We start from the raw sequence: 26,529 nt of genomic DNA, 5'->3' as shown, positions 1-26,529 counted from the left end.
ATATTTTTGGGAAGCCCGAGAGAACAAAAGAGTCTTTGCTGGAATCCTGAAATGCGTGCCACAAATGTGGCGCTCGCCTATGATTCTCAATCAGCTCCGCTGCCTAAAGGCAGTGTATTCCTCCGTCACTTCTTGATTGCTCTGGTCTATCATTTAGTTTTTGGCTGCAGCCTCAGATTATATTTTTGGGACTCGGGAAGAAGGGGACGGGGTGGGAGGGGGACGGGAGGGGGAGAGCCAGCCCACTGTAGAGAGAAAGAAACAGAATTGGAAAATAGAGAAGGAGGAGGAGGAGGAGAAAGAGAGCCAGCCAAGCAGAAACCCAGCCCAGCAAACCTCGGAACGGTTTCCTGTTGCCTCCTTCTAAAACACTTAGATTCCTTCAGACCCTTGAGAGAGGCTGAAGTTTTCTCAGCTCCATTGCCCTGTCCTTGAGGTATGGCATCAAATCCTCCTTTTCCATTCTCTGCTCTTTCTCATTCCTCTCTGTTATGATACTAAGCAAGCGGGTCACAGTTTGCCAAAGATCTAGCATCGGCATCTGAATTAACAGTGCTGGTGGAGAAGGGGAGTTGTATTAATGTTTGGGGAATATTATTTTTTTTGCATTTTCTTGACTTTCTATTATTGAGAATTTTGCTTGCTGCACCTTACTTTTATTCCTCATTTCGAAAGCTATTCCCACCCCTCTTATAGCTGAAGCATGTTAAGAGGCTTAGTTCAATGACATTTCAGAAAGAACAGGATTTTGCTGCTTATTTCATTGCTTTTCGCTGCTTGCCATAAATATGTGTTATTTATTGGAAGATGACAGTAATTTTCAAGCAAGTTGTTACTCTGTTGCTAGGATTTCACAATTTAATTCCTCCCCTCTAATAATAATAATAATAATTAGGTCTGGCACATGGAATGCAGCCTGTCATTGGTCACTTCAGGTTACGAGCATCTAAGGAACTAAACTTGTCAAGAGAACATTATCTTTAGCCCAACGATATTTTTCTTTCCAGAAAAAGGCCATCAAAAGAAGAAAAAAGTTGTTGTTTTTAAAGTATACTACTCCCTGCAATTGTCGTTATTTATCTCACTGATTTGCTTTTGGCAGAGTGACAGCAGTACAGAAAGAGGATGAATTTCAAGTCAGAATGTTGTGGGATTTTGTTTGTTTGTTTGTTTGTTTGTTTTTTTAAATAACAACAGTGGATGCTAAAAGGGATTTCATTGCCTTTAAAGGCAGCCACTGCCTCCCCTACTTTGACCCAAGAGAATATTTCAGCTGCTCTTTTTTTCCCCCCTCTTGGAACTGTATTTTATTCCAAAACGTTTGCCAAGAAAAAGGCAGTTAATTTTGAGCCCTGTTGCTCTGAGCAGTCTATTTGTGTGCGTATTGGTGGGGGACGAGGGGAAATATAACAAAAATGCAATGGATTGTGCCTCTGGAAGGGTGGTAAAGTTGAAGGGGAGAAAGTTTTATGTGTGTATGTGGAGGGGATTAAGGAAAATGCAGGCACAGTCCATGAATCAGTTCAAACAAAGCCATTGTCTGCCACATAGGCAGAAGCAGGAGATTGAGGGTGGGGGGTGGGGAGATATCAACTTTTCAAACTTTTGCCAAGCTCCGCCTACTGGGGGTGGGGGAAAGGCGCTCTTCTCTTGTATGACTCTCCCACAATGGAATGTCGGCTTCCATGGCAACCCTTTCAGGGCCTTTTGGTTCAGGAGATGCAAGGCCTTTATGGCCTGAGACGCGGAAAGGAAAATATGTGTTCAGCTGGAACTTTTCCCCTTTGCAGAATTTTAGATGCGGAAAAGTTCAAAGGTTTATTTTTTGAAGTGCTGCTTTCGGTTCTGAATCGCCCTTCTATGCAGCATCCAAAAAGAAGGAATGTAGAAAGACACAACAGAGCGCCTCTTGACTTCTCCCCAGTTGTCCTTAACTGACGTTTCAATCTATTATGGCAGAGGGGATCTCATAACACACACATCTTCATGTCAGTAAAGTATTTCAGTTCACTCGCTATCATTAAAGCCAGAGCTTGGCTTCTGCAGAGGATCAGCCAGGGCTCCATTGGGGACTGTGTGTTCAATGCTTGAACTCAGTTCTGGAATACGTAAAGTAAAGGAATATATCTTCTGTGCAAGTGTCTTTACCACTAACTATGGTGGTGGTGGTGGTAGTAGTAGTACAGTGGTACCTTGGGTTACGTACGCTTCAGGTTACATATGCTTCAGGTTACAGACTCCGCTAACCCAGAAATAGTACCTCGGGTTAAGAACTTTGCTTCAGGATGAGAACAGAAATCGTGCTCTGGCGGCACGGCAACAGCAGGAGGCCCCATTAGCTAAAGTGGTGCTTCAGGTTAAGAACAGTTTCAGGTTAAGAACGGACCTCTGGAACGAATTAAGTACTTAACCCGAGGTACCACTGTAGTAGTAGTAGTAATAATTTATTTATATCCCCAGCCACTCTGGGCAGCTCCCAACAGAATATTAAAAACACAATAAAACATCAAACATTTAAAATTTCCCTAAACAGGGTTGCCTTCAGATGTCTTCTAAAAGTCAGATAAATAGTTGTTTATTTCCTTGACATCTGATGGAAGGGTGTTCCACAGGGCGGGTGCCACTACTGAGAAGGCCCTCTGCTTAGTTCCTTGTAACTTCGCTTCTCACAGTGAGAGAACCTCCAGAAGGCCCTCGGCGCTGGACCTCAGTGTCTGGGCTGAATGATGGGGGTGGAGATGCTCCTTCAAGTACGCTGGGCCGAGGCTGTTTAGGGCTTTAAAGGTGAGCACCAACACTTTGAATTGTGCTCGGAAACATACTGGGAGCCAATGTAGGTCTTTCAACACCGGTGTTATGTGGTCTCAGCGGCCACTCCCAATCACCAGTCTAGCTGCTGGTCTGTTCCCTGCAACTCCAGATTAAGATGTAAATCTTCCAGAGCCCCAACTCTGGGACAGCCACTGTTTAATGGTATAGCGAAAGAACAGCAATTATGCCCACACAGTTATTTATGTCAGCTACATTCATGCCAGCTGTTTATATCTTAAAACAAAGGGCTATGATTAAACAAACCAGCCTTTAATTAGCTTTGTGCGGTACTTGATAGTTTAGGTATTCTTTATAACTTAAGAAAGTTGCTGATATCTTTTTGCACTGGAGGAGGGGTGAATTGTAGGGGTTTCACAGGTGGTGAGCATCTGGGCTTCCGTCCAGGCCAGACTTCCGGCCACTTTCCTCTTGGGACAGACTGCTGGTAGCTGACAACATGAATGCTGAGCAGCTGGCCTTGCTTTCATCATGGTGCCGCAGAATCCATAAAATAACATGACCCAAAATAACTGGAAAATTACAAGCAAAGCAAGCCCAGCTTTCCAGTGCTGGATATCTCAGACAGGACTTAGAATTTAGTCAGGTCCATCCATCCATTTATCTGTAAGCTGCCTTGAGTCCCAGTCTGAGGGGAAAGCATTATTATTATTATTATTATTATTGTTGTTGTTGTTGTTGTTGTTGTTGTTGTTGTTGTTAGCCACAATTGTGGCAGGGCACCACTTCTCCTGAGATACAGGACATCTGCCCAGAGGCCCATGAGATGGCACAGGGACTTCTGGAGCAGTCTCTTATTTCCTGGTAGAAGGGAACTCTAGAGAGACTAGAGCACAACTTCCTTGTGCTACTTTTGTCTCCACAAATGCCGATAAGAAGTCAGCGCTGTCTGCACTGAAATGAACACGAGAGAATTATTCTCTTGCTCCTTTCTTGCTGCCAGACATCCCTTTCCCCGGGAAATGGAAGATCACCTCAGTACACCAGGGAGTGAAGTAAAGCTATAGCCATAGCTGTCAACGTTTCCCTTTTTTAAGGAGAAATTCCCTTATTCCGAATAGGATTCCTCGCAAGAAAAGGGGAAAGTTGACAGCTATGGCTATAGCTAGTCCTTGCAGGAACCCAAATGTACAAGTCCTCTTAAGCCAAAACATTTTAAGGCCCTCTTACTTGAGAGACACCGCCCCACAATAGGGAGCAGTTGTCCCAACTACAGCCCCAAGCTCAGGTTTATCACCCCAATGAGAATTATGCCCCAGGCAGCACATTAAATATCATAAAGGTGCATGTGATTTTTCTTTCTTTCAAAAACTATTTGCTAATTTAGACTGGAAAGTATTTAGCTTGTGCAGCTAAGGACTAGCAATAAAGACCTAGATCATATCCCTGATATTACAGTCCTATAAAGCTTCTTTCCCCTTATCTTTACGGTGAAAATTACCTGCTGCTTTCCTCTGCCCTTAAGCCTTGGATATTCTGACATGTATCATTTTCTCTCCAGATAAAGCCACACATTTGATACTAGGGAGCTGAATTATTGGGTAGTTCTCTTGAATGAGTTCTTAAAATGATGACAATTTATACAGTGCTTCTGCCAGAGCAGACTAACATCAGCTTGTTTTTACAGAGGAGAAAATGAAAGGGATCACCATTTGCCGGCAGGAAAGGGAGGACTTAATGTGTGTGCCTAAGAATACAAAGTGGAGTCAGAAATAGAATCTCCATCCTGAGCTCCTTTGGGATATTATTATTATTATTATTATTATTATTATTATTATTATACCCAACCATTACCCAAGCTTTTCTTTGCTCATAGTATCACATCTTTGTAAGCTTTTAGCTAGTGTGGCTGCTGAAACATGGAGTTACTAGCAGTGGCGTAACGCCCTTTGCCAGCGCCCAGAGAACATGAGCGCGCATGTGCCCCAGGCAGGAGCAGAGCATGCTCATCCAGCCCTTGCCACTGATGCCGCCGGGCGGGTGTTCACGTGCCATGCGGGAGCAGGGTGTGGAGGGTGCCCTTCACACTTCACCATCTGCACTCCCCCACCCCTATCGCCAATGGGCAAACTCTGCTGTGCTGGGCAGGCGCAGAAGGTGATCTTCATCCTCTGTGCTGTCCAGTCCCTGCCGCTGGCAGGGTGCAAGGGGGATCTCAGTGGGGTGGGGGGCTCCTGGTTCATGCCCCCCCCCCCCACATTGTTCACTCAGGGCAACATCCCCCATCCCCCCCCATGCCACTGGTTACTAGACAGTCTTTAATGTTGTAAATTGCTACTTGGGTTTAATAATTGGAAATGAAATGGTGATGCGATCAGTTTCCCTGAAGATGAACAAGACAGGGTTAAATGCATAAGAAGAGCCCTGCTAGATCAGGCCAGTGGCCCAGCTAGTCCAGCATCCACAAGATGCTTATGGGAAGCTTGCAAGCAAGATCCGAGCAGAGCAGCACTCTCCCCTCCTGTGGCTTTCAGCAAACTTGCATTCTGTTCATGGAGGCAGAATGCAGCCCCCAGGGTCAGCCGCTATGGATAGCCTTTTCCTCCATGAGGTTTAAAAGCAAGCTGTGCTGCATTGATTTATTTTTGAACAACTTTTTATGGGGTTTTTATAAACAGCAAGCTGCACTTTAAAAGTATTACCATTGCAGCAACAGCTATCACACAGCCCCCCCCCCCATTTCATTTATATATTTTTAAAAATCTGGCATAGCACTTCAAGCAAGACCAGATAGCTGTGCCCACTCTTTATTTAAACTCCCTCTAATTCGTCAGTGTAGGGTTACTCTCAGGCATTGTGAGAAATTCAGCTTGGTGCTGCTGCGCCTCAACCGCCACCAGGTACACTTGCCAGGGCCTGCTGACAGAGGAGGCTGACCATCATTGAGCATTTGCCCAAGGCTCCCTCAGCCTGGCTCAGTGGGCTTCCTCCCATGTTAGTGACTGTCTGTGGATTGCAAGCTACAAGCACAAACCGCTCGCTCATGGTACTCATCTGCAAACCTTGGTTTGCGGTTTGAAGGCTTTCTCCATGAGCAACAGTTGCAAAAGGGATCTGTTTTGTTTAGGGTCCTCCTGGTCAAGCCATAGTAGAAGGTAAATGAGCCCTGGACGGTTAAGTCCAGGCAAAGGCGACTGGGGTGCGGTGTTCATCTCACTTTCAGGCCGAGGGAGCTGGTGTTTGTCCACAGACAGCTTTCTGGGTCATGTGGCCAGCATGACTAAACCACTTCTGGGGCAACAGCACACCGTGGCGTAAACCAGAGTGCACGGAAATGCCATTTACCTTCCTGCCACAGTGGTACCTATTTATCTACTTGCACTGGTGTGCCTCTGAACTGCTATTGGCCAGAGCTGAGACAAAGCAACAGGAACTCACCCTGTTGTACGGATTTGAACTGCCGACCTTCTGATTGGCAAGCCCAAGAGGCTCAGTGGTTTAGACGACAGCACCATACTAGTCAACTTAACTGATTGATAAAAAGCCGGTCCTGAAGAAACATTTGGCTCTATTTGAACACTCGTAAGGCTTCTTGCACCCTCTCAAATCTGCACCAGAGGGTTTGCTGAACTCTCCAGAACAGAGGGCAACAGCAAAAAGTGGGAATTAGTGAGAATTACCTTCCTTCCCAGTCCATTCACAGAATTTTTTGCTGGAGCAATGAGTTGGCCATGAACAGAAGGACCCAACTAGAAGCATCCCTTCATAAATGCTGCATTTGAGCCATATTCATATAATGCTGCTACATGGACAGGTGTTGCACAGCTCTTCTCAGAAAGAAAAGGCTCAGGATAAGTGAGCATACTGATGACTGTGCACACTATGATAGCTTTTTAAGAGATGCATGAATTGGCAACATGGGTTAATACCCCCACCATGTCAAATCGGGGTTGAAAGCGTAGTTAGTATGAAGGGTGTGAGAAAAGGGGTGCAGGCTCTAGCCTTGCTCCATGACTCTGCATCCTTTAAATGAGATGGAATGTGAACAAAGAGGACAGCAGAGAAAATTGAGTTTGTGGTCATTTCAAATGCTGGGTAATGAACGTTATCCTTCCTTGGGAAAAGGCAGAGAAAGCAGTCCATACTGTCCAGAGGAAGCCACCATTGCTAATCTTAGAGGGGAGAGAAGAGAATATCTGCTTGAGATACGCAGTTGATAAAAGGCAGCCACCAAAGCCACCTAAATTGCTGGTGTGGAAATAGGATGATCACACCTTTTCAAAGCTCATTTAAATAACTCTGGTCTCATTATTCATTATCATCATAAGGTGCTCTTTTGCATAGGAACATATGTCAAAAGGAAAGAGCAAGGAAAGGTGGCCTGATGTACATGTTCTGCAATGGACTCTAGGCATTAAAGACAGCAAGGCAAAATGGTGGAGTCTACTAGGACAAAAGAAACCCTTGCAACAGCCTATGTGCTGCATTCCAGATATCACGGGGGGGGGGGCACCCAGGGGAGATGCCCTGGTGAGAACCTTCCTTAGCTCTGCAGCAGCTACCAGTTTCAAGCCTATTCTGGGTATAATGTGGACTTGAATGTTGATTTAAAGTGGGGATTCAATATTCCGCTGTTCCTCGCGGACTATAGACCACAAAGCAACAAAGAGGTACATGTGGCACCCAAGGGAAATTGCCAGGAGAGGGAGCTTATGCAAACTGCCATCTAGTGCGCTTTCCCTTTCACAAGAAGCTTTCCCTGGGATTGTTGTGTCAGATGCAGTGGTGTAGTGGCAAATATTGAAGAGCTCATCATGACAGTCTTCATAGCCACACCCTAAAGGAGTGTCCAAAAGTACAGGCAGCTGCACTGATCCCTATATTTATGTGTACATAATATGTGTGCAACACACACACCTGCACACATCAAAATGTAGGAGTACATAGCCTATTACCAAATTTATTAGAATGAATATGACCACAATCCAATGTAGTTTCCTGGTAATAAGCACCATGCATAAGGGAAACCATGTATAAGTTTATAGCCATGTCAATCAGAAACGTGAACCATCTTGCAAGGAAGTGTTGCCATTTAACCTGCTAGCATGAAGTAAGAACCCCAAACCAAAGGAAAGAAGTTTCCATCCTCTTGATTATTTTCCTCCTTCTCTGACCGTGCAAAATTGACACAAGCAAGCTTGAAAGCTTTATTATCATGTCACTTACTTGCAAGGAGAGTTTGCCAAGTACCCTAGCACCCCAGCAGATGACATCATTGTTCTTGCACTTTCCTACAAGCCCCCCAACCCCAATTAGATCATGGGAAAAAGACAACACTTCTGCAGGATAGGAGTGTAGCTGTGATTTATTTGTTCTTGGAGTGGGGACGGACTCTGCACATGCTGAGAAGCTGTCTTTTCCTCCCATGAGATATATAGAGAAATCACTCCAGTTGAAGAAAAGCATGGGATCCTTATCAAATATCAGCACCATTTATAGAACCAGATACCAACCGCAGCCTACACAGCAAGCCCTGGCTGAAACTAAACACAGAATCTGGTTCTTCTGTAGTTCAAACTGGGATAGTGACCATGCCACTTAAACCTTATTCGAAGTTCTGTTCCTTTGGACAACTAGCTTTTGCATCTGTTCTGTGTTCCAACCTACTCCTGTGAAACAAGTGTTGGAAAAGGGGAATTGCGTCTGCATTCATGAGGATATGAATGCATGTGCAGTAATCCACTTTGCAGATCCAAACTTTGAGTCTTGGCACTGAGAAGCATGTTCATGGGTTGAGCCCCTGTGAGCTCCGGGTCTGGCTCAAATTAAGCCCCAGCAGCATGCCTTGAGTCATTTGATTTTCCACAGATAGCCGTGTGATGGCTGCTACACAGGTCTTCATTGTGAGAGCATCACACTATGCATTTGACACCTCTATTGCAAAGTACCAATGGTACGGCTGGAAGGCCTCAGCCAAAGCAGCTCCTCTTAGACAAAAAATAAGTCTCTTATGGAGGCATTTCTGGACATTTTTTGTTTTTCAAATAAACTTGTTTCCTGTTTCCAGCGACAGACGTTTATGTAAAGCTTGTTTGCTCAGAGAGTTGATCCATGTCCCTTCTACCTCCAAGCACAACAGTGGCTGTTCTCAGTGTTTGCTGGCCTGCTGTCAGATGGGCTCCTATACCTCAGCACAGCCCCGGGCCTTGAAATCTGATATTCTCTGGGGCAAGGAACACCCCTTGAGATCCTCATCCAATATTGACCAGGGTAGCTCAAGGGCTGTTGTCTTCTGAAAGCAGCCCCTTGACACCTGGCTCGTAGCTGCTGAACCTTAGCGATGCTGTCAGACCTTGGTCATCAGTGGACCTCGGAAGCAAGGCAAGAAAGAGCCCCACTAGGCAAAACACAAGAAAATCCCTTGTAGATCCAGGAGGAGGGAAACAGCCAGATGCAGCTGTACTTTTCCACCCCCAAAAATGCCATTTAAAAGGGGAAGAGCTATTGACCTCAACTTCAGGTCTTGGCAGTGACGAAGGATGCTTTCACCAGCCTCCAGAGCAAATAAAGGCAAGAGGAAAGGACTTGGTGTACTGAACAGCAGGAGAAGAGGTGGGGGCAGAGGAAAGAGCTGTCTGCATTAGACAGCTGCCAAGTCAATGGGAAATAGGCCCCCTACATAGCCAACGTGGTACTCTCCAGATGTTGTAAGACTGCAACGCCCATCAGCCCCAAGCAGCCTGGTCAGGGATGGTGGGATATGTAGTTCAAAGCATCTAAAGGACACAAAGTTGGTCATTCCTGCCTTACTCTATACTCACCAAAAAGTGTCTGTAATGATGAACTGTCAGGCACATCCATGATTTTGCATGAAACCATGTTGCATCTTCATGAATAGTTATATTTCTCTTACCATGATCTAACCATATACACATAAAATACATCATGCAAAACATGCTGGAGACTGCAGCATGAACGTTTTTAGAAACGAAAATTTTGCTAAAGCCCGCTACATTTGGCATAAATAAAAGCTGAGTTGGAAATTTCAGCCTTTCTGTAGTGCATTGAAGGCAACATGTTTGGGAAAACGATTCCCCATTTTGGGTGCAAAGGGAGCATGCTGCAACCTGCCATAGAAATGCCAGGAAATGCATTCATATTAGATCTGCAATATATTGAGGGGTGGAGGGAAATCAGCAACATTTTGTATGAGGTTGCATTTAGGTGTGAAATTTGTTTGTAGGTAGGGAGCTACTTTGCAGAGTTCAAATTTTGAAAGTACTAAGTTGGAGTTCAGAATTTTATATCCTGTAGTTTAAAACTTGGGAGACTTCTGGTTTATGAAAATATTTCACTGTTAGATAAATATTTCACTCAGGCTTGCACTACAAATGAAAAATAAAAACCACTGACAGTGTTGTATTTATATTTTGTCATACATCTGTTACATGAACCTGCTACCAATAGGGAAGGTTATTTGTGAGAGATCTGTACGCATCAGTCTCATAATCTTATTGTGAATACAAATTCCATATTCTCCTGGATTTCCCTTCTTTGTTAGAAGCAGGAAGTGATCAATGAACAATAGATTGTATCTGAGCAATTGAAGAGGCATTTGGCAATAGCATGTTGTATCAGTTGGTCTGGATTTCCAGATGCCCACCAGTTTGTACCCACTCACCCACAGTGATGGTTTTTCGGATTAGCAAAGAGTTCATATATCATTTTACAGTCAACACATTCAGATTCTTGCCTGCATGCTAGGCACAGCAAGAGATTCCCCTTTCTTCACAGTTCATAGCACTTTTCATGGACACAGATATTCAAGTTCTACAAATTGCGTCTGGAGAAGACAAGATAGCTTCATATAGGAGCACTGTCCGTCTGTATCAACTCTCTACTCTTAGGAAAATAGGTAAAGGTCTGAAAACTCTCAGCAGCAAATATATAGGCCTGTAGAAGAAGAAGATTCTGCAATTGCAACCTCACCTGTATGCCAGACTGCAGATAAGCAAAAAATTTAATCACTCAGGATTTCCTCTGTTTGTTTCCCCAGTGCTTTCTGGCAAGAACTTCCTTGGGCAAGGATGGACATGCCTTAATGCTATTGTGTTTGAAAGATAGGACTTTGCACCAGCAGGAAGATGGTTTGGACATTACATGATGCAGAGAATAACACTGACTTCCACTTTTCCACCCTTATTTTTCCCCTTCTGAAATATTTTTGGCTCCCAGTAAAACTTCCATGTTTTTGTTTTTAAATCCAAAGGATATTTAAATTCTTCTATGGTTATCTGTTATGCACACTTCTGCAATGTAGTTAATAGGAAAAAGCTCATTTTAGTTCCTTTATTTCCCCCTACTACCCACAAAGTCTGAAACAGAGATTATAACTGAAAAAAATTTATGGATGCCAGGTTTCAGCCCAGAAATAGTGTCTCTGCCTTCTATTTCTCTGCCACCTCTCCCGCTGCATTTTCCTTCTTTGCTTGTAAGGGGTCAAAATGAAGGCTTGCTTTGCTAGTCCAGGAAGTCAGTGGATGGAGGTCATTGTGGCATCTAGCCTTACAACAGGCTCCACAAGGCCACCAAGTTCAATGAAATTTACTCACTGGGCATGTGCTTGGTCAGGGATTTCAGCCTAAAAATCCAGGAAGAAATTTCTGACAATAAGAGCTGTTCGATATTGGAACCAACTCCCTCAGGAGACTCCCCTTCATTACAGGTTTTGAGGCAGAGGTTAGATGGCCAGTTGTCATGGATGTTTTAGTTGAGATTCCCTTGGGGTCCCTTCCAACTCTACAATTCTTTGATTCTATGTATTGTCGAAGGGAGGAAACTGTAGGTATAATCCTTCCATCACCTAATGTTAATCAAGTTCATGAATTGTTCTGCAGAAGACTTCAGCTTTAAGTTCAAGTCATTTTCATTACTCCCATTTCTTTCTTTTTTGAAGCATCCTTGCAGGTCATCAGCATCAACTATGTCAAAAGCCTTATCTACCCTTACTTATTCTTCCTGTAAGAAGAAACAGTAACATGAAAACATGGTGTTGTGGTTACAATGTTTTACTCAGCACAGGGCTCAAATCCTCATTTGAGCTCACCATGATTTGGGGCTACTCACTATCAGCTTAGCCTACCTCACAAGGTTGCTGTGAGAATAAAATTGGAGGAGGATCAAGCATGCTACCCTAAATTCCTTGGAAGAAGGGTGGAATAAACCGCAATAAATGAAAATAATAATCTGACTCTCGTGCAATAAAGCCCATAATTTTCATAAAAACTAATACAGTAGAATACAATACTCAATCCCCACCCAAATATAAGTCAAATGTTTCCTCTTCTCTCTCCAGACTTCAAACAAAGATGCGGGCCTGGATTTTCTTCCTCTTCTGCCTGGCAGGCAAGGCCCTGGCAGCACCGGTAAGTATTGAAATGGGATCAAATAAAATTTTAAAACCTGTTTCCTAGAATGAATTTCTGCCCCTCCTGCTATAGGATTGCCATTGGGCAAGGCATGAGAAAGGTGAGTTTCAGGGCCAACATAAAACAAAAGGATTGCCGCATTTTGACAGTACAATACCTTGGAAGTCGAACAAGGTACAGTACCTTGGAAGTCAAATGGAAGCCATTCCAGAAGTCCGTTCGACTTCCAAAACATTCAGAAACCAAATCGCAGCTTCTGATTGGCTGCAGTTAGGGAAATGGAATAAATTGCTGTGTGAACTCAGGCTAAGTCAGAACAAGCATGGATGTACACACGCCAGAATCCATCCTTCTCAGATGACTATATTCAAAAGTTTGATTCTTTTCAAAGTCACTGCCAAAACTGTGCCTTAGGGACAGGTGTGCTGTAAGTGTTGCTGGCAAAGTCCATTGGGTGGTGCCCAAGTTAGTGAGCAACAGGAATTCACGGACCTTAACTCTTTGAATTCTAAGTGTGTATATGTTTTAAATAAAATTGGGCCAAGAATACTTGAGTGGCTTCAAGTCTATTAAGGAATGAGATACGGCAATACTGCATTCCAAAGCAAGGCAAGGAGCTCCACAGACTTCAGTGGGGCCTGCTAGATTCTAACTGTGGCAAAGGGGAGCATTATGCAGAAGGTCTCACACTTTCTTCCTGCTGGTTGCAGCCCTTGGGTAGGGTGGCAGAGGAGCTTTGTACATGTGTGTGTTTGGTCACTGCAGTAGGAGTGGAGCTTAAGGCACAAGGTTGAGGGAAACCCTGCAGTAGAGCTAGGATGGGAGACACATCCACACCTGACTTCCTTATTTCTTCCTTGCAGCAGGATGCTCTACCAGAGGAGATGGAAGTAGTAGAGGACCCTACAATAGAGGTATGAGTTGATGCAATACCCCCCCCCCTTTTATGTGCTTTGTGGGAGCAGATGCATTGGAAGAGGTGGGATAACGACTGATGGGAAGTTGTATGACCACCACCCAAACAAATTGGGATGGATGCTCAGCAGACAGGTAGTCTGGAAGCAACCTAACACATTTTCTATGGCATATACGTTCAATGGACTGCAATCTGCTTACGCCATAATAAATATGTTAGTCTTTAGGTACCTCGAGACTCTTTGCTCTTTTTTTTTTGCTGAAACAAACTAACACAGCTATCCTTCTGGAGATAGTTGCTTCAGACCACCATTTCTCAAGATCGGTCTTTTTATTCATTTTATTATGAGTTAAGAGCTTTCAGACTGCTTGCTTGAAATTTAAGGGTGATCAGAAGAGGAACGGAACTGCAGCTGGAAGCACTGTTGAGAGGTGGGGCCTGTAACTCAGTCACAGTGTGAAGCGCTCTTGTTCAGGGTTTCAGCTAGCCACCAGTCAGCCATACCTCTCCTAGGACACCCCATTCCGTTCCATTTCCCCTCCCCACCCTGTTTTTGTATCCTCCACCCACAACAACCAGTTGTGCCCATTGAGCATGTTCAGTCCTCGCTGAATTGCTCAAGAGTCCCCTCCCCTGCTTTTATAGTTCACTAAAAATTGTGCTTCTCCAAATCTTCCTCAAAGACTCCTGTGCTATTTGGCTACATTTTAGAGTATGAACTCACTATTGGCATTTAGTATACTAAATACCTCAAGGACCACCTCTCCCCATATGAACCAAACCAGATCATCATCTGAGGCCCTTCTTTGTGTGCCTCCTTCATGAGAGGCCAGATGGTGGCAACATGATAATGGGCCTTTTCTGTGGTGGTTCCCCATTTGTGGAATACTCTCCCCAGGGAGACTTGCCTGGCACCTTTGTTACATATCTTCAGGTGCCAGGCAGAAACATTCCTCTTCTCCCAGGCCTTTGTCTAATAACACAATCTATGGCCTTTTAAAATGGAGGGGGTGTTGTTTTTGTTTGTTATTATGCATTTTCAACCACCCTGTAATCTGCAGGTGAAGGGCTGTATAGAAATTTAATTATTATTATTAATAATACCTCAAGTTGTCTCTTCTTTCATGAAAGGAAATTAACTCTAGAGACATTTCCCTGACCTTTGGCTTCCTAAGGCTGTGAGTCTCTCTTTGAACAGCCTATTTTAGTGGGTATGGTTTCTATGTCACAAAAGGTTTCCAGGTTGTCATCAACCAGAACACAACAATAACTGACCTTATTCCACCTCTCTTTCCAGGAACCTGTGGGTATCAACCCTGTTCAGGTGGAGGTTGGAGAGTTTGAAGAGCCCACTGTGGATGTGGAGGAGATTGTTGCTGAAAGTAAGCAGTACTCTGGATATTATACTTTAAACCTGCAGACATGCAATGTTTTATATGTACACATAATATAAGCAGGGCAAGCCCAAAACATTTTGGCACCTGACATCCTGCCACCTGAGGCAGTTGCCTCACCTTGCCTCAAGTGTGAACCAGCCCTGTATATAAGAATGCATATTTTATAGAAATGCAAAAAACTGAAGAAAAGGGGTTGCTGCAGCAGCCCTGGTATGCTCATGCCACATGATGTTTCTTGCTACTGTCATTTAAGTCCCGCCCTCCCAATCTTACATCCTGAAGACCCAACAGTATCAACTCTCTCCATAGGCTGCTTTAAGTTGCAAGGGGTATCACTTTAAAGGACCACAGAGGGAAGGAAATGGTCTGTGAACCGCATGCTCCCTCTGAGGCCAGTTCTCACTCAATTTCAGCCATGCAGAGTGTGTTTCAAGATATCTATCTGTTTTTTAGGCTTGGGAAAGATTCGAAGTACATTAGATGGTGGCCGTAAGTTATCACTCTTTCAGAAGAGAATGCTGACACTTGCAACTTAACTCCAATACATCAGTTAAGGAGTTCTGGTTATTCCTGTGCTGCCCTAGTTAGAGACAAACATAGACTATTGGACTATATGCCTTGCTCCATAAAATAAATATGTTAGGCTATCCTACATCTGATGAGCCAAGCAAACACTTTGCTGGATGGCTCAGACACTACTGTTGGTGAAAAGGCTGAGTATATCTCTCCATGGCTAGTTTTCCAGGGTTTTCTTTTTATACTGAGGAACCACTGACACTGTTTTGGCTTCAAAAATTGCTTTTTTCCCCTGCTCTCGCTTAGATCCTTGCCAGAACTATCACTGCAAGCATGGCAAAGTCTGTGAACTGGATGAAAACAACACCCCTATGTGTGTGTGCCAGGATCCTTCCAGCTGCCCAGCCAGCACTGCAGTGTTTGAGAAGGTGAGCAAAGAAGATGAGTGAAGTCAGGCCAACAGAGCAAACTGACGAAAGAGGAGGTCTTGGGAACAGTGATTGCTTATAGCCTCAATTATATCTTAGCTTTAGCATAGCAGCTGATGCATCTCTGAGGTTTCTCCCAGTAACATCTGTAACTTCTGGTTAGGGCATATCACATAGTTAAGTACCATGCTACCAATGAAGGGTGTTTTGCAAGTTTGGTAAATAGCCACGTCATCCAGCCCAGCTGCATGAAAGGAAGCTGCAGGAATTACTGAGAAAGGTATGTGAGCAATGACAGGAGAGTGGCCACCATGCCACTGGACAGAATGAGTGCAGCTTGTCATTCTTCTGAATCTTTCAGTGGTTTTGTTAAATACAACTGACTATCAAGTCTTCCTCAACAGCCCATGACACATGGAGTGAGAGGCCTGGCCTGGCAATAGTTCTTCCCCTACCTGATGGGTCAGTGCCAAGGGTATTACTGGAGGACAGCAGCTCCATCCCCCCTGGACTTTGTCCTGTTGAGTGCCATCTTGACCCTGGCACTCTAACTTCTACATGCAGCTGCCAGGAAAGAAAATTACTTGGGAGTGCAGTGACAAATATATGCTGACCCCATCAAATCCAGGGTTGCAGTCCAATCCTTAAATGAATCGAAAGTGGAGTTATGGGCTGGATAAGGATTGCCAAGTAGAGGCTTTATGAATACCTAATAGACATTTGAGCTTGTCTAGCTCTGGAAGGTTATTGATGTTGTCCTAGATGGGGAGAAAGATAGATCCATGCTGCATTTGAGCACTTCATCTTTCTAATGCAACTAACCCTTTTCACAAAGGTATGTGGCACTGACAACAAGACCTATGACACCTCTTGCCACTTCTTTGCCACCAAATGCACTTTGGAGGGAACCAAGAAAGGACACAAGCTCCACCTGGACTACATTGGACCTTGCAAATGTGAGTTTTCATCCTTATGAAGCAGAACAAAATCCATTCAGAAGGCAACTACAGTGGTACCTCGGGTTAAGTACTTAATTCGTTCCAGAGGTCCGTTCTTAACCTGAAACTGTTCTTAACCTTAAGCACCACTTTAGCTAATGGGGCCTCCCACTGCCGCCACACCGCCGGAGCACAATTTCTGTTCTCATCCTGAAGCAAAGTTCTTAAGCCGAGGTAATATTTCTGGGTTAGTGGAGTCTGTAACTTGAAGCGTCTGTAACCCGAGGTACCACTGTAATCAACACCTGCTTTCTAGATGTTGTGGCACTACAGCTCCCATCATCGTTGACCATTGACTATGCTGCCTAGTGCTGTTGGGAGTTGTATCATGACATCACCTAGAAGGCACCACATTGGCTACATCTAGCCTATATTCAACTATATTTTCAGAATTTGTGGCTCCGGCATCCATGTGATCTAAGGAATAGCAAAAACACTACATCAAGTTATGTTAGCATGAAAATACATGGAGATCTACATGATCAATGTGGGTCACAAATTAGGCTTGAATGATGGGCATCCTGAAGACTGTTCATTCACGGGGTGCGCAACACTAGCACATGCTGAAAAAATAAAAACTATAAAAATAATAGTTTTTAAAAATAAAAATACTTCAGTCATTCTGTGACAATACAGAATGTGCCTGCATTCATAACAGTCAAGTTACAGATTCTGGGAAATGTGCTGAGAAAACTGACCCATAGGTCAGCCCAAAGGCATGGCACCTACCATCTTGGTTACCTCAGCCATTGTGTTCACTGGTCCAATAAACCAGGAACAAACCTTGCCTAGAGCTTGTGGTTTGTCTATCATGAGAGAAGCCACAAGCCTGCTTTTGGTTGTAATGTTAAGCCAAACCTCAACTTAGCCCCAGGTAACAAGACAAAAGCAGAACCAGGGGAGGAGCACTGTGGTTGAGATTTCGGCTCTGGGAACCTACACATTTGCTAGTCTGTGCTGTGCCATGGCTTGGCTTAGCATTACATGTGAACTTGGTCTCTGTCAGAAAAAGGTGGCTTGGACTCCATTAATCATCTGCACCTGAGGAAGCAGGAATAGTTAGGAAATCTCTGTAGGCTGCTCAGCTACAGCAACACATCTGAAAACACAACCTTGATCTCTATCTAGCCAAGATTTCCATCACCCTGCTCACTGGTAGACAGGTTTTATAAAGTTTCCATATTTCATTGCATGCTTCATAATTGCAGCTTATTTTGGGTGTAAGATTTCACAGGGGGGAGAAAATGACATAATCAGTTCCTCAGGTCTGATCGTCACAGAATGCATGATCAAGATGGTTCTGCAATGTTGGGTGTTGGCCTTCAGCTTTGTTTGGTCCCTAACTTTAAGGCAAACGTCATCGCCTATTTCCTGTAAATAGAAAATGTGATCCTGTAAATAGAAAATGGTCTATTTACAATGCTGAAAAGTTCTGCTATAGGCTTTCAGTGGATTTTGTGATGTCTCTTACATGACACTCCAGGTGACAAACAAGTGATAAAGTATTCATTCAAGAGCCTTCTCGTCTCCAGCATCTTTCTACGTCTATCTCTAACCACAAGCCTGTAGAATGAGACAGCTTCTATTTTGCAGGCATTGTCCTTGCCCTAGCTCAAGGTATCCACAGTTGCTTCAGTGGCCGTGATGATTTCCTGTTTCCAGGGGCTCCACTATGGATGCCTTGTGCAACTAACAACCTCTCATTTAAGCATGCAGGCAAACATGTTGAATAAATTATAAACATATCACCAGCCCAACTTTTGAGCAGATGGGATGGAGTTAGATCAGGTCAGAACACAGAATGTGTGGTCAAGGTGGCTTAACTGTGTTAAGTGTTGGCAGGATATTTTTATTTTCAAGTGGTCTCTAAGTTTAAGGCAAGAAGCGGCCTTTGCAACCAACAGAAAGAAATACTTTAATATCTTCTCCTCCAGACTGGATTAACGTGATAGCTAGCATTTTAACAAATATGCCATTAGTCAAGTAAGTCCTAGATTAATTTAAAAAAACAAACAAACACAGACATTTAAGCACTGAACTCATGGAGTTAGATAAATGTTCTCCTCCTACCTGGAATGCTATTTTCTGCTGCTTGTGAAAGGCAAGCTTATACTTTCCTATTTTGTACAAAATGAAAAACTTAAGTAGGTAAAAAGTTCAAAGACAAACAAACCTGGACCAATCCACAAGCTGTTTATTGTCTCAGGTTAATCCTAAAGTTGGTTCTGATGTCAGGGTGCGGAAAGAGAGTACTGTCTTGAAGAGATTTTGGGGAGAATGAATGGCATCCCCATAGAAACTTGCAGAATGGGCCTTCTTTTTGCATTGTTAGCAAAAATAAAATTGTGCAAACCTTTTGAATGCAGTGGCTCTCTTTGCTATAATGCGTATCGCTATCTAATAATTTCTGGGCCATTGTTAGGTGGAGTCAGTGTCTCATTGAAATGGACTTATGGTTAAAGACAATAAACATGGCTTGTCCTTGACTGTAAATGAGCTGATGGGTCTCTGGTTGGGTTTCAGTCATTCCTGAGTGCCTCGACACCGAGCTGAGTGAATTCCCCCTGCGTATGCGTGACTGGCTGAAGAATGTGCTGGTGACCCTGTATGAGCGGGATGAAGACAACAACCTCCTGACTGAGAAGCAGAAACTCAGGGTGAGCTACAGCTCCACATAAACAACCATCCCCATAGCTTACATGGTGCACAAAAGTGGAGTTTTCCTACATTATTTTTCATGGTTATGGATCTACCACCCCATCACACCAAGACCAACACATCAAATCACATCACACACTACTGAATATAGGCAGCTCACCCATTTAAAGAAAACATTCCCCGCCCCCAAAGTGCACCTAATATTATTTAAGTGTATGCCTAAACATATAACATATGAATATAACAATTGTTTTTGAAAACCAGCGCACCCATTAGAGCCAGGATTACATCTGTAACAGATTCATACCCAGCACACACTTCTGGCAAGTCTGGGTCTTCTGCCACACAATGCATGACATGACCTTAGCTGCTCAAATGTGGGCGCAAAGGGAACATGCCATTTGCAAAGCCAGTCTTGTGTCACCAGTCATTTTGTGTCTTGCATTACCTTCACATGCTGGTGTATTCCACCAGATGGAAACTTCTCTTGGACAGCATGTCATACCCCCCTTCATGTACATTTCCGCCAGAAATTCACTGTTCTGTGGCTCTTCTTTGGCCAACTCAGGATGAAATGCAAGCTATTGCCCACTTTACCCCAGGAGAAAGGCTCTGATGGTAATTTCTTTTTTAATGCAAATTGTATCTTGATGAATAGGTGAAAAAGATCCACGAGAATGAGAAGCGCCTGGAAGCTGGGGACCACACAGTGGAACTGCTGACCCGTGATTTTGAGAAGAACTACAACATGTACATCTTCCCTGTGCATTGGCAATTTGGTCAGCTGGACCAGCACCCCGTCGATGGGTATGTACCCACCCACTTCCCTGGCCTGTGATAAACTCTAGCAGAGACAAGACACATCCGTATTAGATCACAAGCAAAGTTCTTTTTTTTGTAACCTTCATTAGCCCTCATCAAGCAAGGCTTAAAATAATAAATAGCCTAGGATACAAGAACCAAGTCCCTTATTTATCTTAGGTGTAAAATAGCCTCCACTCAGCTCTTTGAAAAGCTACTTTGTTAGCAGAGGTCAGGGTGGTGTTTACTATGAAAGATGGGCACCTTCCCTGCATGACTGTGCCACAAATCAAGCACTTGGCTTTCAGCCTGCTAAGCAGTACATCCTTCAGATTCTCAGGATTCCTAAATTTAACTTTTAAAAACAGAAAGGGAGTGTCTGCTGAAGGCTCTGGTATCAACGGATAGAGAGTACAGCCCATCCATTTAAAGGGCTGATTTCAGGGCATTCTCCATCTACATAATGCACTTCAGGTTTGGGTAATGGGATGTTTTGCAGGTCCTTCCGTTTCTTAGATAAGACTACTCCACAAAATGAGAGAGATTTCCCAAAGAACAAGATATCTTTGGTATATAAAGCCTGATCCATACATTCTCCAAATGGTATGGTGCATCATGACTGCGTCCTGCGATGCTCTAGTAATGTACGAAATGAGAAAATCACAGGAGAAGAATGGAGCACATGGAAAGTTCCTACATTAGTTTTTGTTTCCTTTCATACATTACCAGACTGGCACAAGTCAGAGGGTTGGAACATATGCCCATTGGGTCCCTTCCAACTCTTATGATTCTATGATAGGTCACAGATACAGGAAACTTGCCTCCATGAAGTTTGGGTAATGTATGACAAGGAAACAGGCCTCAGTCCAATATAAAAGGGGGGAATTGCTGCCAGGCACAAGAAGAGATGGGGGCATCAGGGGCTTGAATTGCCAGGGTTGGATTGACCTAGCCCAAAGTTAAGCCCACAGATATGTGCTCATTGTCTTAATGGTACAACGGACCCAGAACATAGAAGCCTTCCTATTGAATGGACATGAGAATGAGCTCCAAAATATAAAGGAAGGGTATGATTGGGTGGGAGTGGAGGACCAGAGCGAAGGGATTGTTGCCTCTGTCCTTTCTGCCAATCCAGTGAAAACTGGTAATTTTAGGCTGTTGTTGTTGTTGTGACCACCTTGATGCTCCTCCTTTCAGTTATCTGTCCCACACTGAGCTGGCCCCACTGAGAGCTCCCCTCATCCCCATGGAGCACTGCACCACCCGCTTCTTTGAAACATGTGATCTAGACAATGACAAGTATATCGCTCTTGAGGAATGGGGCAGCTGCTTTGGCATTAAGGAGAGTAAGTATACCGCACACCAGGGCTAAGACATCACTGAGACTTCAATAGAGGAGGGGGGGCTCCTAATTCCAAACATCTCCTGATGATTCCAGACCAAGGGAATCATCTAGGGACTAGGGAGATACACCAGAAATAAAAGCACTTGCATAAAAGGAGCTATATGTCTGCTCAGTAGTAAATCCCACTGAGTTCCATGGGTTTTAGTCCCAGGTAAGTGATTATAGGATTGAAACCAGAGCAACTTCATAAACTAGCCCAGTTGGTGGCACACCTGATGAGCGCTGGGATCTACTCTGGAACTCCTTGACAGTCTGCCTCTTTTATTTCACTTGTACCCCAATCTTTCTCCAAGGAACTAAAAGCAGCTTACCTTTGGTTGTCAGGCTGCCTTCCCTGTTAGACAGCTTGTGGGGCTAACCCTGCTTAGCTTTGGCAATGGGACCAGGTCAACACTCTGGTCAAGCTTAAGAGCCGGCCCACGAATTAGGTGGGGTGATGTAGCTGCCTCAGGTGACAGAAATGCAAGAGGCAGCCACCGAAAAAGCAACCCAGTTAAAGGAAGTGGTGTGGCAGGGCAGCACAGTTTTGTGCTGCACAGCTTTGCTGCTGAGGGGCCCCTAAGGGTGGAGAGAGGCCTTCTGCAGAACGCCTTGCTCGCAGTGAGTCTCAGCGAGAGGGAGGTGTTTAAGAAGCCCTTGCGGGGTTTGCCCCTCTCCCTGCCCAGTGGCAAGGCTTTGAAAGGGCTCTTGCTTGAGGGGAACCCCTTCCGCAGCCTCATACCCCCACCATGGAGGCATTAACAGGATGTCTCAGGTCACCCCTACCAAGCACTCAATGCTATCTCTTTCCTCAATAGGGCTGTATGCTGCAGAGAACTATGGCCCCATCTGCACTGTCCATTTAAAGCAGTATCATATCACTTTAAACAGCCATGGCTTGCCCCAAAGAATGCTGGGAACTGTAGTTTGTGAAAGGTGATGTGAATTGTTAGGAGACCCCTATTCCCAGAGCTGCAGTTCCCAGAGTTCCCTGGAAAGATAGATTGTTAAACCACTCCTGCGAATTGCAGATTTCTGAGGGGAATAGGGGCCTCATAACAGGATGTGGAAGGAACCTCAACAGGCAAATGGGGCAGCTGGTTTGGGCAGGGGTGGTCAGCTGGGCTGGCAGGCAGGAATTAAGGGTGGATTTTTCAACAAACACTCACATACATATTGGGGAATCACACTGTACAGATTCACACACAATGTGTTCTTACACCATGCCTTTCTTATTCTTTTGCAGAGGATATTGACAAGGATCTTGTGATCTAAATTCAGCAGCTTCTGCTTCTGTTACCTGCAACTCCCATGTTTTCTTTTTTTTTTTTAACAATTTGGGTTTTTGTTGTTGTTTTATCGGGGACAAGGTGCTAATATAGATCTAAACTTATATATTAACGGTGCTAAAAGAAAAAGAGAGACAGAAAATTGTTAGTAGCCTAATCTATACCACTAGATTACTCTGCTCACGCATTCATCTGTGTGTTTCTGTTGACCTCTTGATTTGATAATATCAGTACAGTGAAACAAATCCGCTTCTGTTCAAAGTATTGACCTCCTTCTTCTGGCCCTCTCTTTTTCTAACTTTTTTTTTTTAAAGAAACAAAATCTTAACATGTTTTTGGCTATTTAACTCTCAGGCTTAGGACCTCCAGACCAATTTACTCCCCAATTTCTAGAAGGCAAGTAAAGGAAAGTGTACCAAAAAGGGTGTTGGGAGACTGGGCTATACAAAGTCAAGTAGTGGGGCAATTGTTTTATGGAAGTTTAGGAGATCCAGATTTCAGTTACTAGTAGGATGGAAAAAGCATGCAGTTGGGTAAGGTCTACAAAATCCAAAATGGTGACTTTATGAATTCTGCGGTTCTCGAATCTGGCACCAACTCACCTGAAAGGAATGATTACAAGAGAGCAACTGAGATGCAAGGGGGGGGGGCGAAGTCTTGTTAACTCCCACCTTTTAAAATAAAAAGTAAGAAAATTCTACCTGCTTCATTGCTACGCAGTGACTGTATTCTTTGTTGTTGTCTTTACCATGCTTTTAAAGTTAGATTTGGTGCTTATCTGTGTTTGGTGGTGCTTATTTTTCTTTTCGTAGTCTTTTTCCCTGCTGTGGTTTGTTTGTCACTGAAATCTATTCTGAGGAGCAAAAGCACATTTCCCTAAGCCAAGTCTTTCCCTCCTAGTCGTCTGTGGTCATCCTAAAATACCCATCTTGCCTCTGAGGAATAACACCAGGCCTGTTCACATGATAAGCTGGATGCGTGTACAAGCATTCTCTACACAGGTACAAGTTTACATTCACTGATGTGTACAGCTCAACTACAGGCCACACACGGACTGGTTGTTTGTGCACACGCATTGAGCATAACATTTAAGCACCCCTTTTGCACATGATGGTTCTACTCATAGGGAGGTGTCATGAATAAACATTTGCATTTGGGTTGAGAAAACTCAGGGGAAGTATCTTCCTAATAAGAACATCTTCAGTAGCAACAAATAGTTAGGTCTCATAGGCTGAGAAGTCACTTTTATTTCTTAATGTACTCTGTACATCTTAGTTGTACAAGAATGTTGCCGCAGTGTGAGCGATGAGGAATTTTCTCAAACAACAACAAAAAAGTAGCTATTTGAAACCACCACGCTATATGAGATCAAAAATGAATCTGTAGCCCTCAGTATATTACTAGTGACCCTCATCTCAGGAGGGTCACTTCCAACCATCTGCCGGGAGCTGAAACTTGTGCCACAGTCTACCGTTTGAAAAAAAGCCATTTGTCCTAGATTTGATCATTTGACACATTTAGTAAAAAAGAAAGACATATATCTACAGGTGAGCATGGCACTGAAGTATGGGCTAGAAGATTAATCAGTTCTATGTCGGTCCTGTTGAATAAAGGTGAGATCTTAGGCCCTGGGAGGTTATGTCTTAATGTACAATCTATATTCAGGATTTGAATTGGTTAAACCGTGATTTCTGTAACCCATGAACCCTGGGAACTGTTTTTCTTAGGTGGCTAGAGAATTCAGACATAGAATTCTCTGCTCCTGTACCAAGATATTATTCCCATGACACTTTGGGAGAAGCTGTGATAGTTAAATTAACACAAAATATTTAGTCTGCTTGCAAAGTGCTCCCCTCTTTCTACCCTGCTTTCACTGAACAGACCACAAACTGTTAAGTAAGTTTAAAATGCTTAGCTTAAGAAATATTCCAAAGGTCAGATTCATGCCTTTATCCAAGCAGCAGCAAAGAGAGCTCAGGCAGAATACTCTTGGATAGAAGATACAGAAAGATTGCTTCAAACACATGCTCTAAGCTTGGAGCAAAACTAAGACACCCTTCTTGGTCAGTTGCATGGTGTGGAGAGAGACTAGGAAGAGAAGGTTCACTTCCTCTCTCATTGGAGAAGAAGGAGCAGGAGCTAGCCGAGTCTAGTAATCCACCTCTATTGTTTTGACCCCTTCATGCACTAACTAGCACTCATGCATAGTTATGTTTGACTGCAATTTCCCACAATCTGCTTCCAGGGGATGTGGTGATGGCCAACAACTTGGATGCCTTTAAAAGAGGATTCAATGGGGTTACGTTTATCAATGGCTGCTAGCCGTGATGGCTACGTTCGACCTCCACTGTCAAGAGGCATTTTCCAGGAATCGCAGATGAGTGGACAGGCATCTGGCTGGCCACCATGAGAACATGATGCTGGACTAGGTGGTCCTTTGGCCTGATGCAGCCGGGCTCTTCTGAGGCTCTTATGTTCCACTTCAGTCATGGCAACAGGAAGCACAACTTTTATTGCGCTTCCTGCTTTGCCGCTTATGTCATGAAAAGTGACTCCAGGAGGGTGGGCACACACAAACCTTGCAATTCACACAGGGTTTCATCTCATGTTCTCCAGCCTTGGGCTTTCATGCTTGCTAAGCAGCCCTGGAAAGGAAAACAAACCCCAAGTCATAAATACAGGAGATTGGTTATTTTGGGCAGTGCAGAATGCCGAAGCATTAGCTTAGAACTCCCATGACCGCAGGAAACCATGATGCCACTACTAGTTAGTCGAGGGCATAAAACTGTCAGGGCTCATTTCCGCCCAGCGACATCAACTCCAGTTTTCCATGTGTGCTGCAATCTGAACACCAGGGCTTTCCTAGGTGTCTCTGAGGAATCAATTCACCAAGTCTCTGTGAGCTTCCACACTTGAAAGTTGGATCCAAGTAAGTTATACTCAGAGTAGATCTAAGTTTGTCATGTCCATTAGTTTTAATGAGTCTACTCTGAGTAGGACTACCACAGACTATGAACTTGGGGTGGGGTTCGCTAAGTTGTGGGTAAATATATATGACCCTAAAAAAAAGAATGTATAAGGCTTATATTAAAATGGCTGGTTGACACCACAGCACAGCACATCTTTCAGAGACAGAGCAAAACTGAGCCCCAGAATCTTCATGATTCCCCTCCTTCCTCTAGTTGTAAATCCAATATTCAAAATAATTGACAATTTGCTACCTTTTCATGGTACCCCATCCAAAACTTTTGTCTGAGGTGGCTGCTCCACCTTGCCTAACATTAGGGCCATTCCTGGCATCTCTTCAGCTAAGTACAGGACCCCTTGTTAGAACCGCAAAAATTCAACAAGCAGTGAGCCATGAATAAACCATTCAGCCAGAAATGTTTGTGGGATTGTATCAGTGTCCTGAATCAACAAGCTGCTGCATCAGCAACTAAATATTTTGGATGAGGGGATACTGCCTGTATCACTCAGCCATCATGAAGATCATATTATGGTTGCCAATGATATTGTGCCAGGAGCTATCATCTCCAGATACGGTGCAAGCAATGGCACACAACTGAGTAGAGTAGAAGCAAAACAATAGCAGGAAATATGAGACCCACTTATGGATGACTCATCTGTTTTGTAGATATGCAGCCAAAGATGTTGCGGCTGTTATAACTCAAGCTATGTTAGTACAATACTATACAGTATGTCTAATATCTGGCAGGCAACAGCAGCAACAAATATTTAGTGCTGTAATAATTGAACTGAATTGTAGGAGACAAGACTCACCACTCTTGCTTATAGCTAAACCACACCATATTTTTCAGCAGTTACGTATCTGCAGAATTAGGATGGGAATTTGTAAGCCTTGGGATGACATCTGCTCCAGAATTAGAAGGGCACAGGTGGTGTTCTTCAGCTTGGGGTGTATTTCAACAGCATCAATTCATCATC

General features: G+C 43.9%; 1 protein-coding gene across 1 annotated transcript; it reads left to right on the top strand.

The window, feature by feature from the left end:
- Positions 1-276: 276 nt before the first annotated feature.
- SPARC (secreted protein acidic and cysteine rich) lies at positions 277-23,293 on the top strand. The gene is made up of 10 exons (XM_081851577.1): positions 277-436; positions 12,125-12,194; positions 13,061-13,111; positions 14,411-14,495; positions 15,333-15,454; positions 16,290-16,410; positions 18,976-19,109; positions 19,769-19,917; positions 21,109-21,257; positions 22,542-23,293. The coding sequence occupies exons 2-10, from the start codon at positions 12,138-12,140 to the stop codon at positions 22,568-22,570; spliced, it is 897 nt and encodes a 298-aa protein (XP_081707703.1). The 5' UTR covers positions 277-436; positions 12,125-12,137; the 3' UTR covers positions 22,571-23,293.
- The last annotated feature ends 3,236 nt before the right edge of the window (positions 23,294-26,529 follow it).

This window comes from Podarcis erhardii (assembly GCF_964252035.2).
Source record: "Podarcis erhardii genome assembly, chromosome: 2".
Lineage (NCBI taxonomy): Eukaryota > Metazoa > Chordata > Lepidosauria > Squamata > Lacertidae > Podarcis > Podarcis erhardii.
The sequence above is the reverse complement of the archived record's forward strand: the minus strand, read 5'-3'. Positions and strand labels throughout refer to the sequence as shown.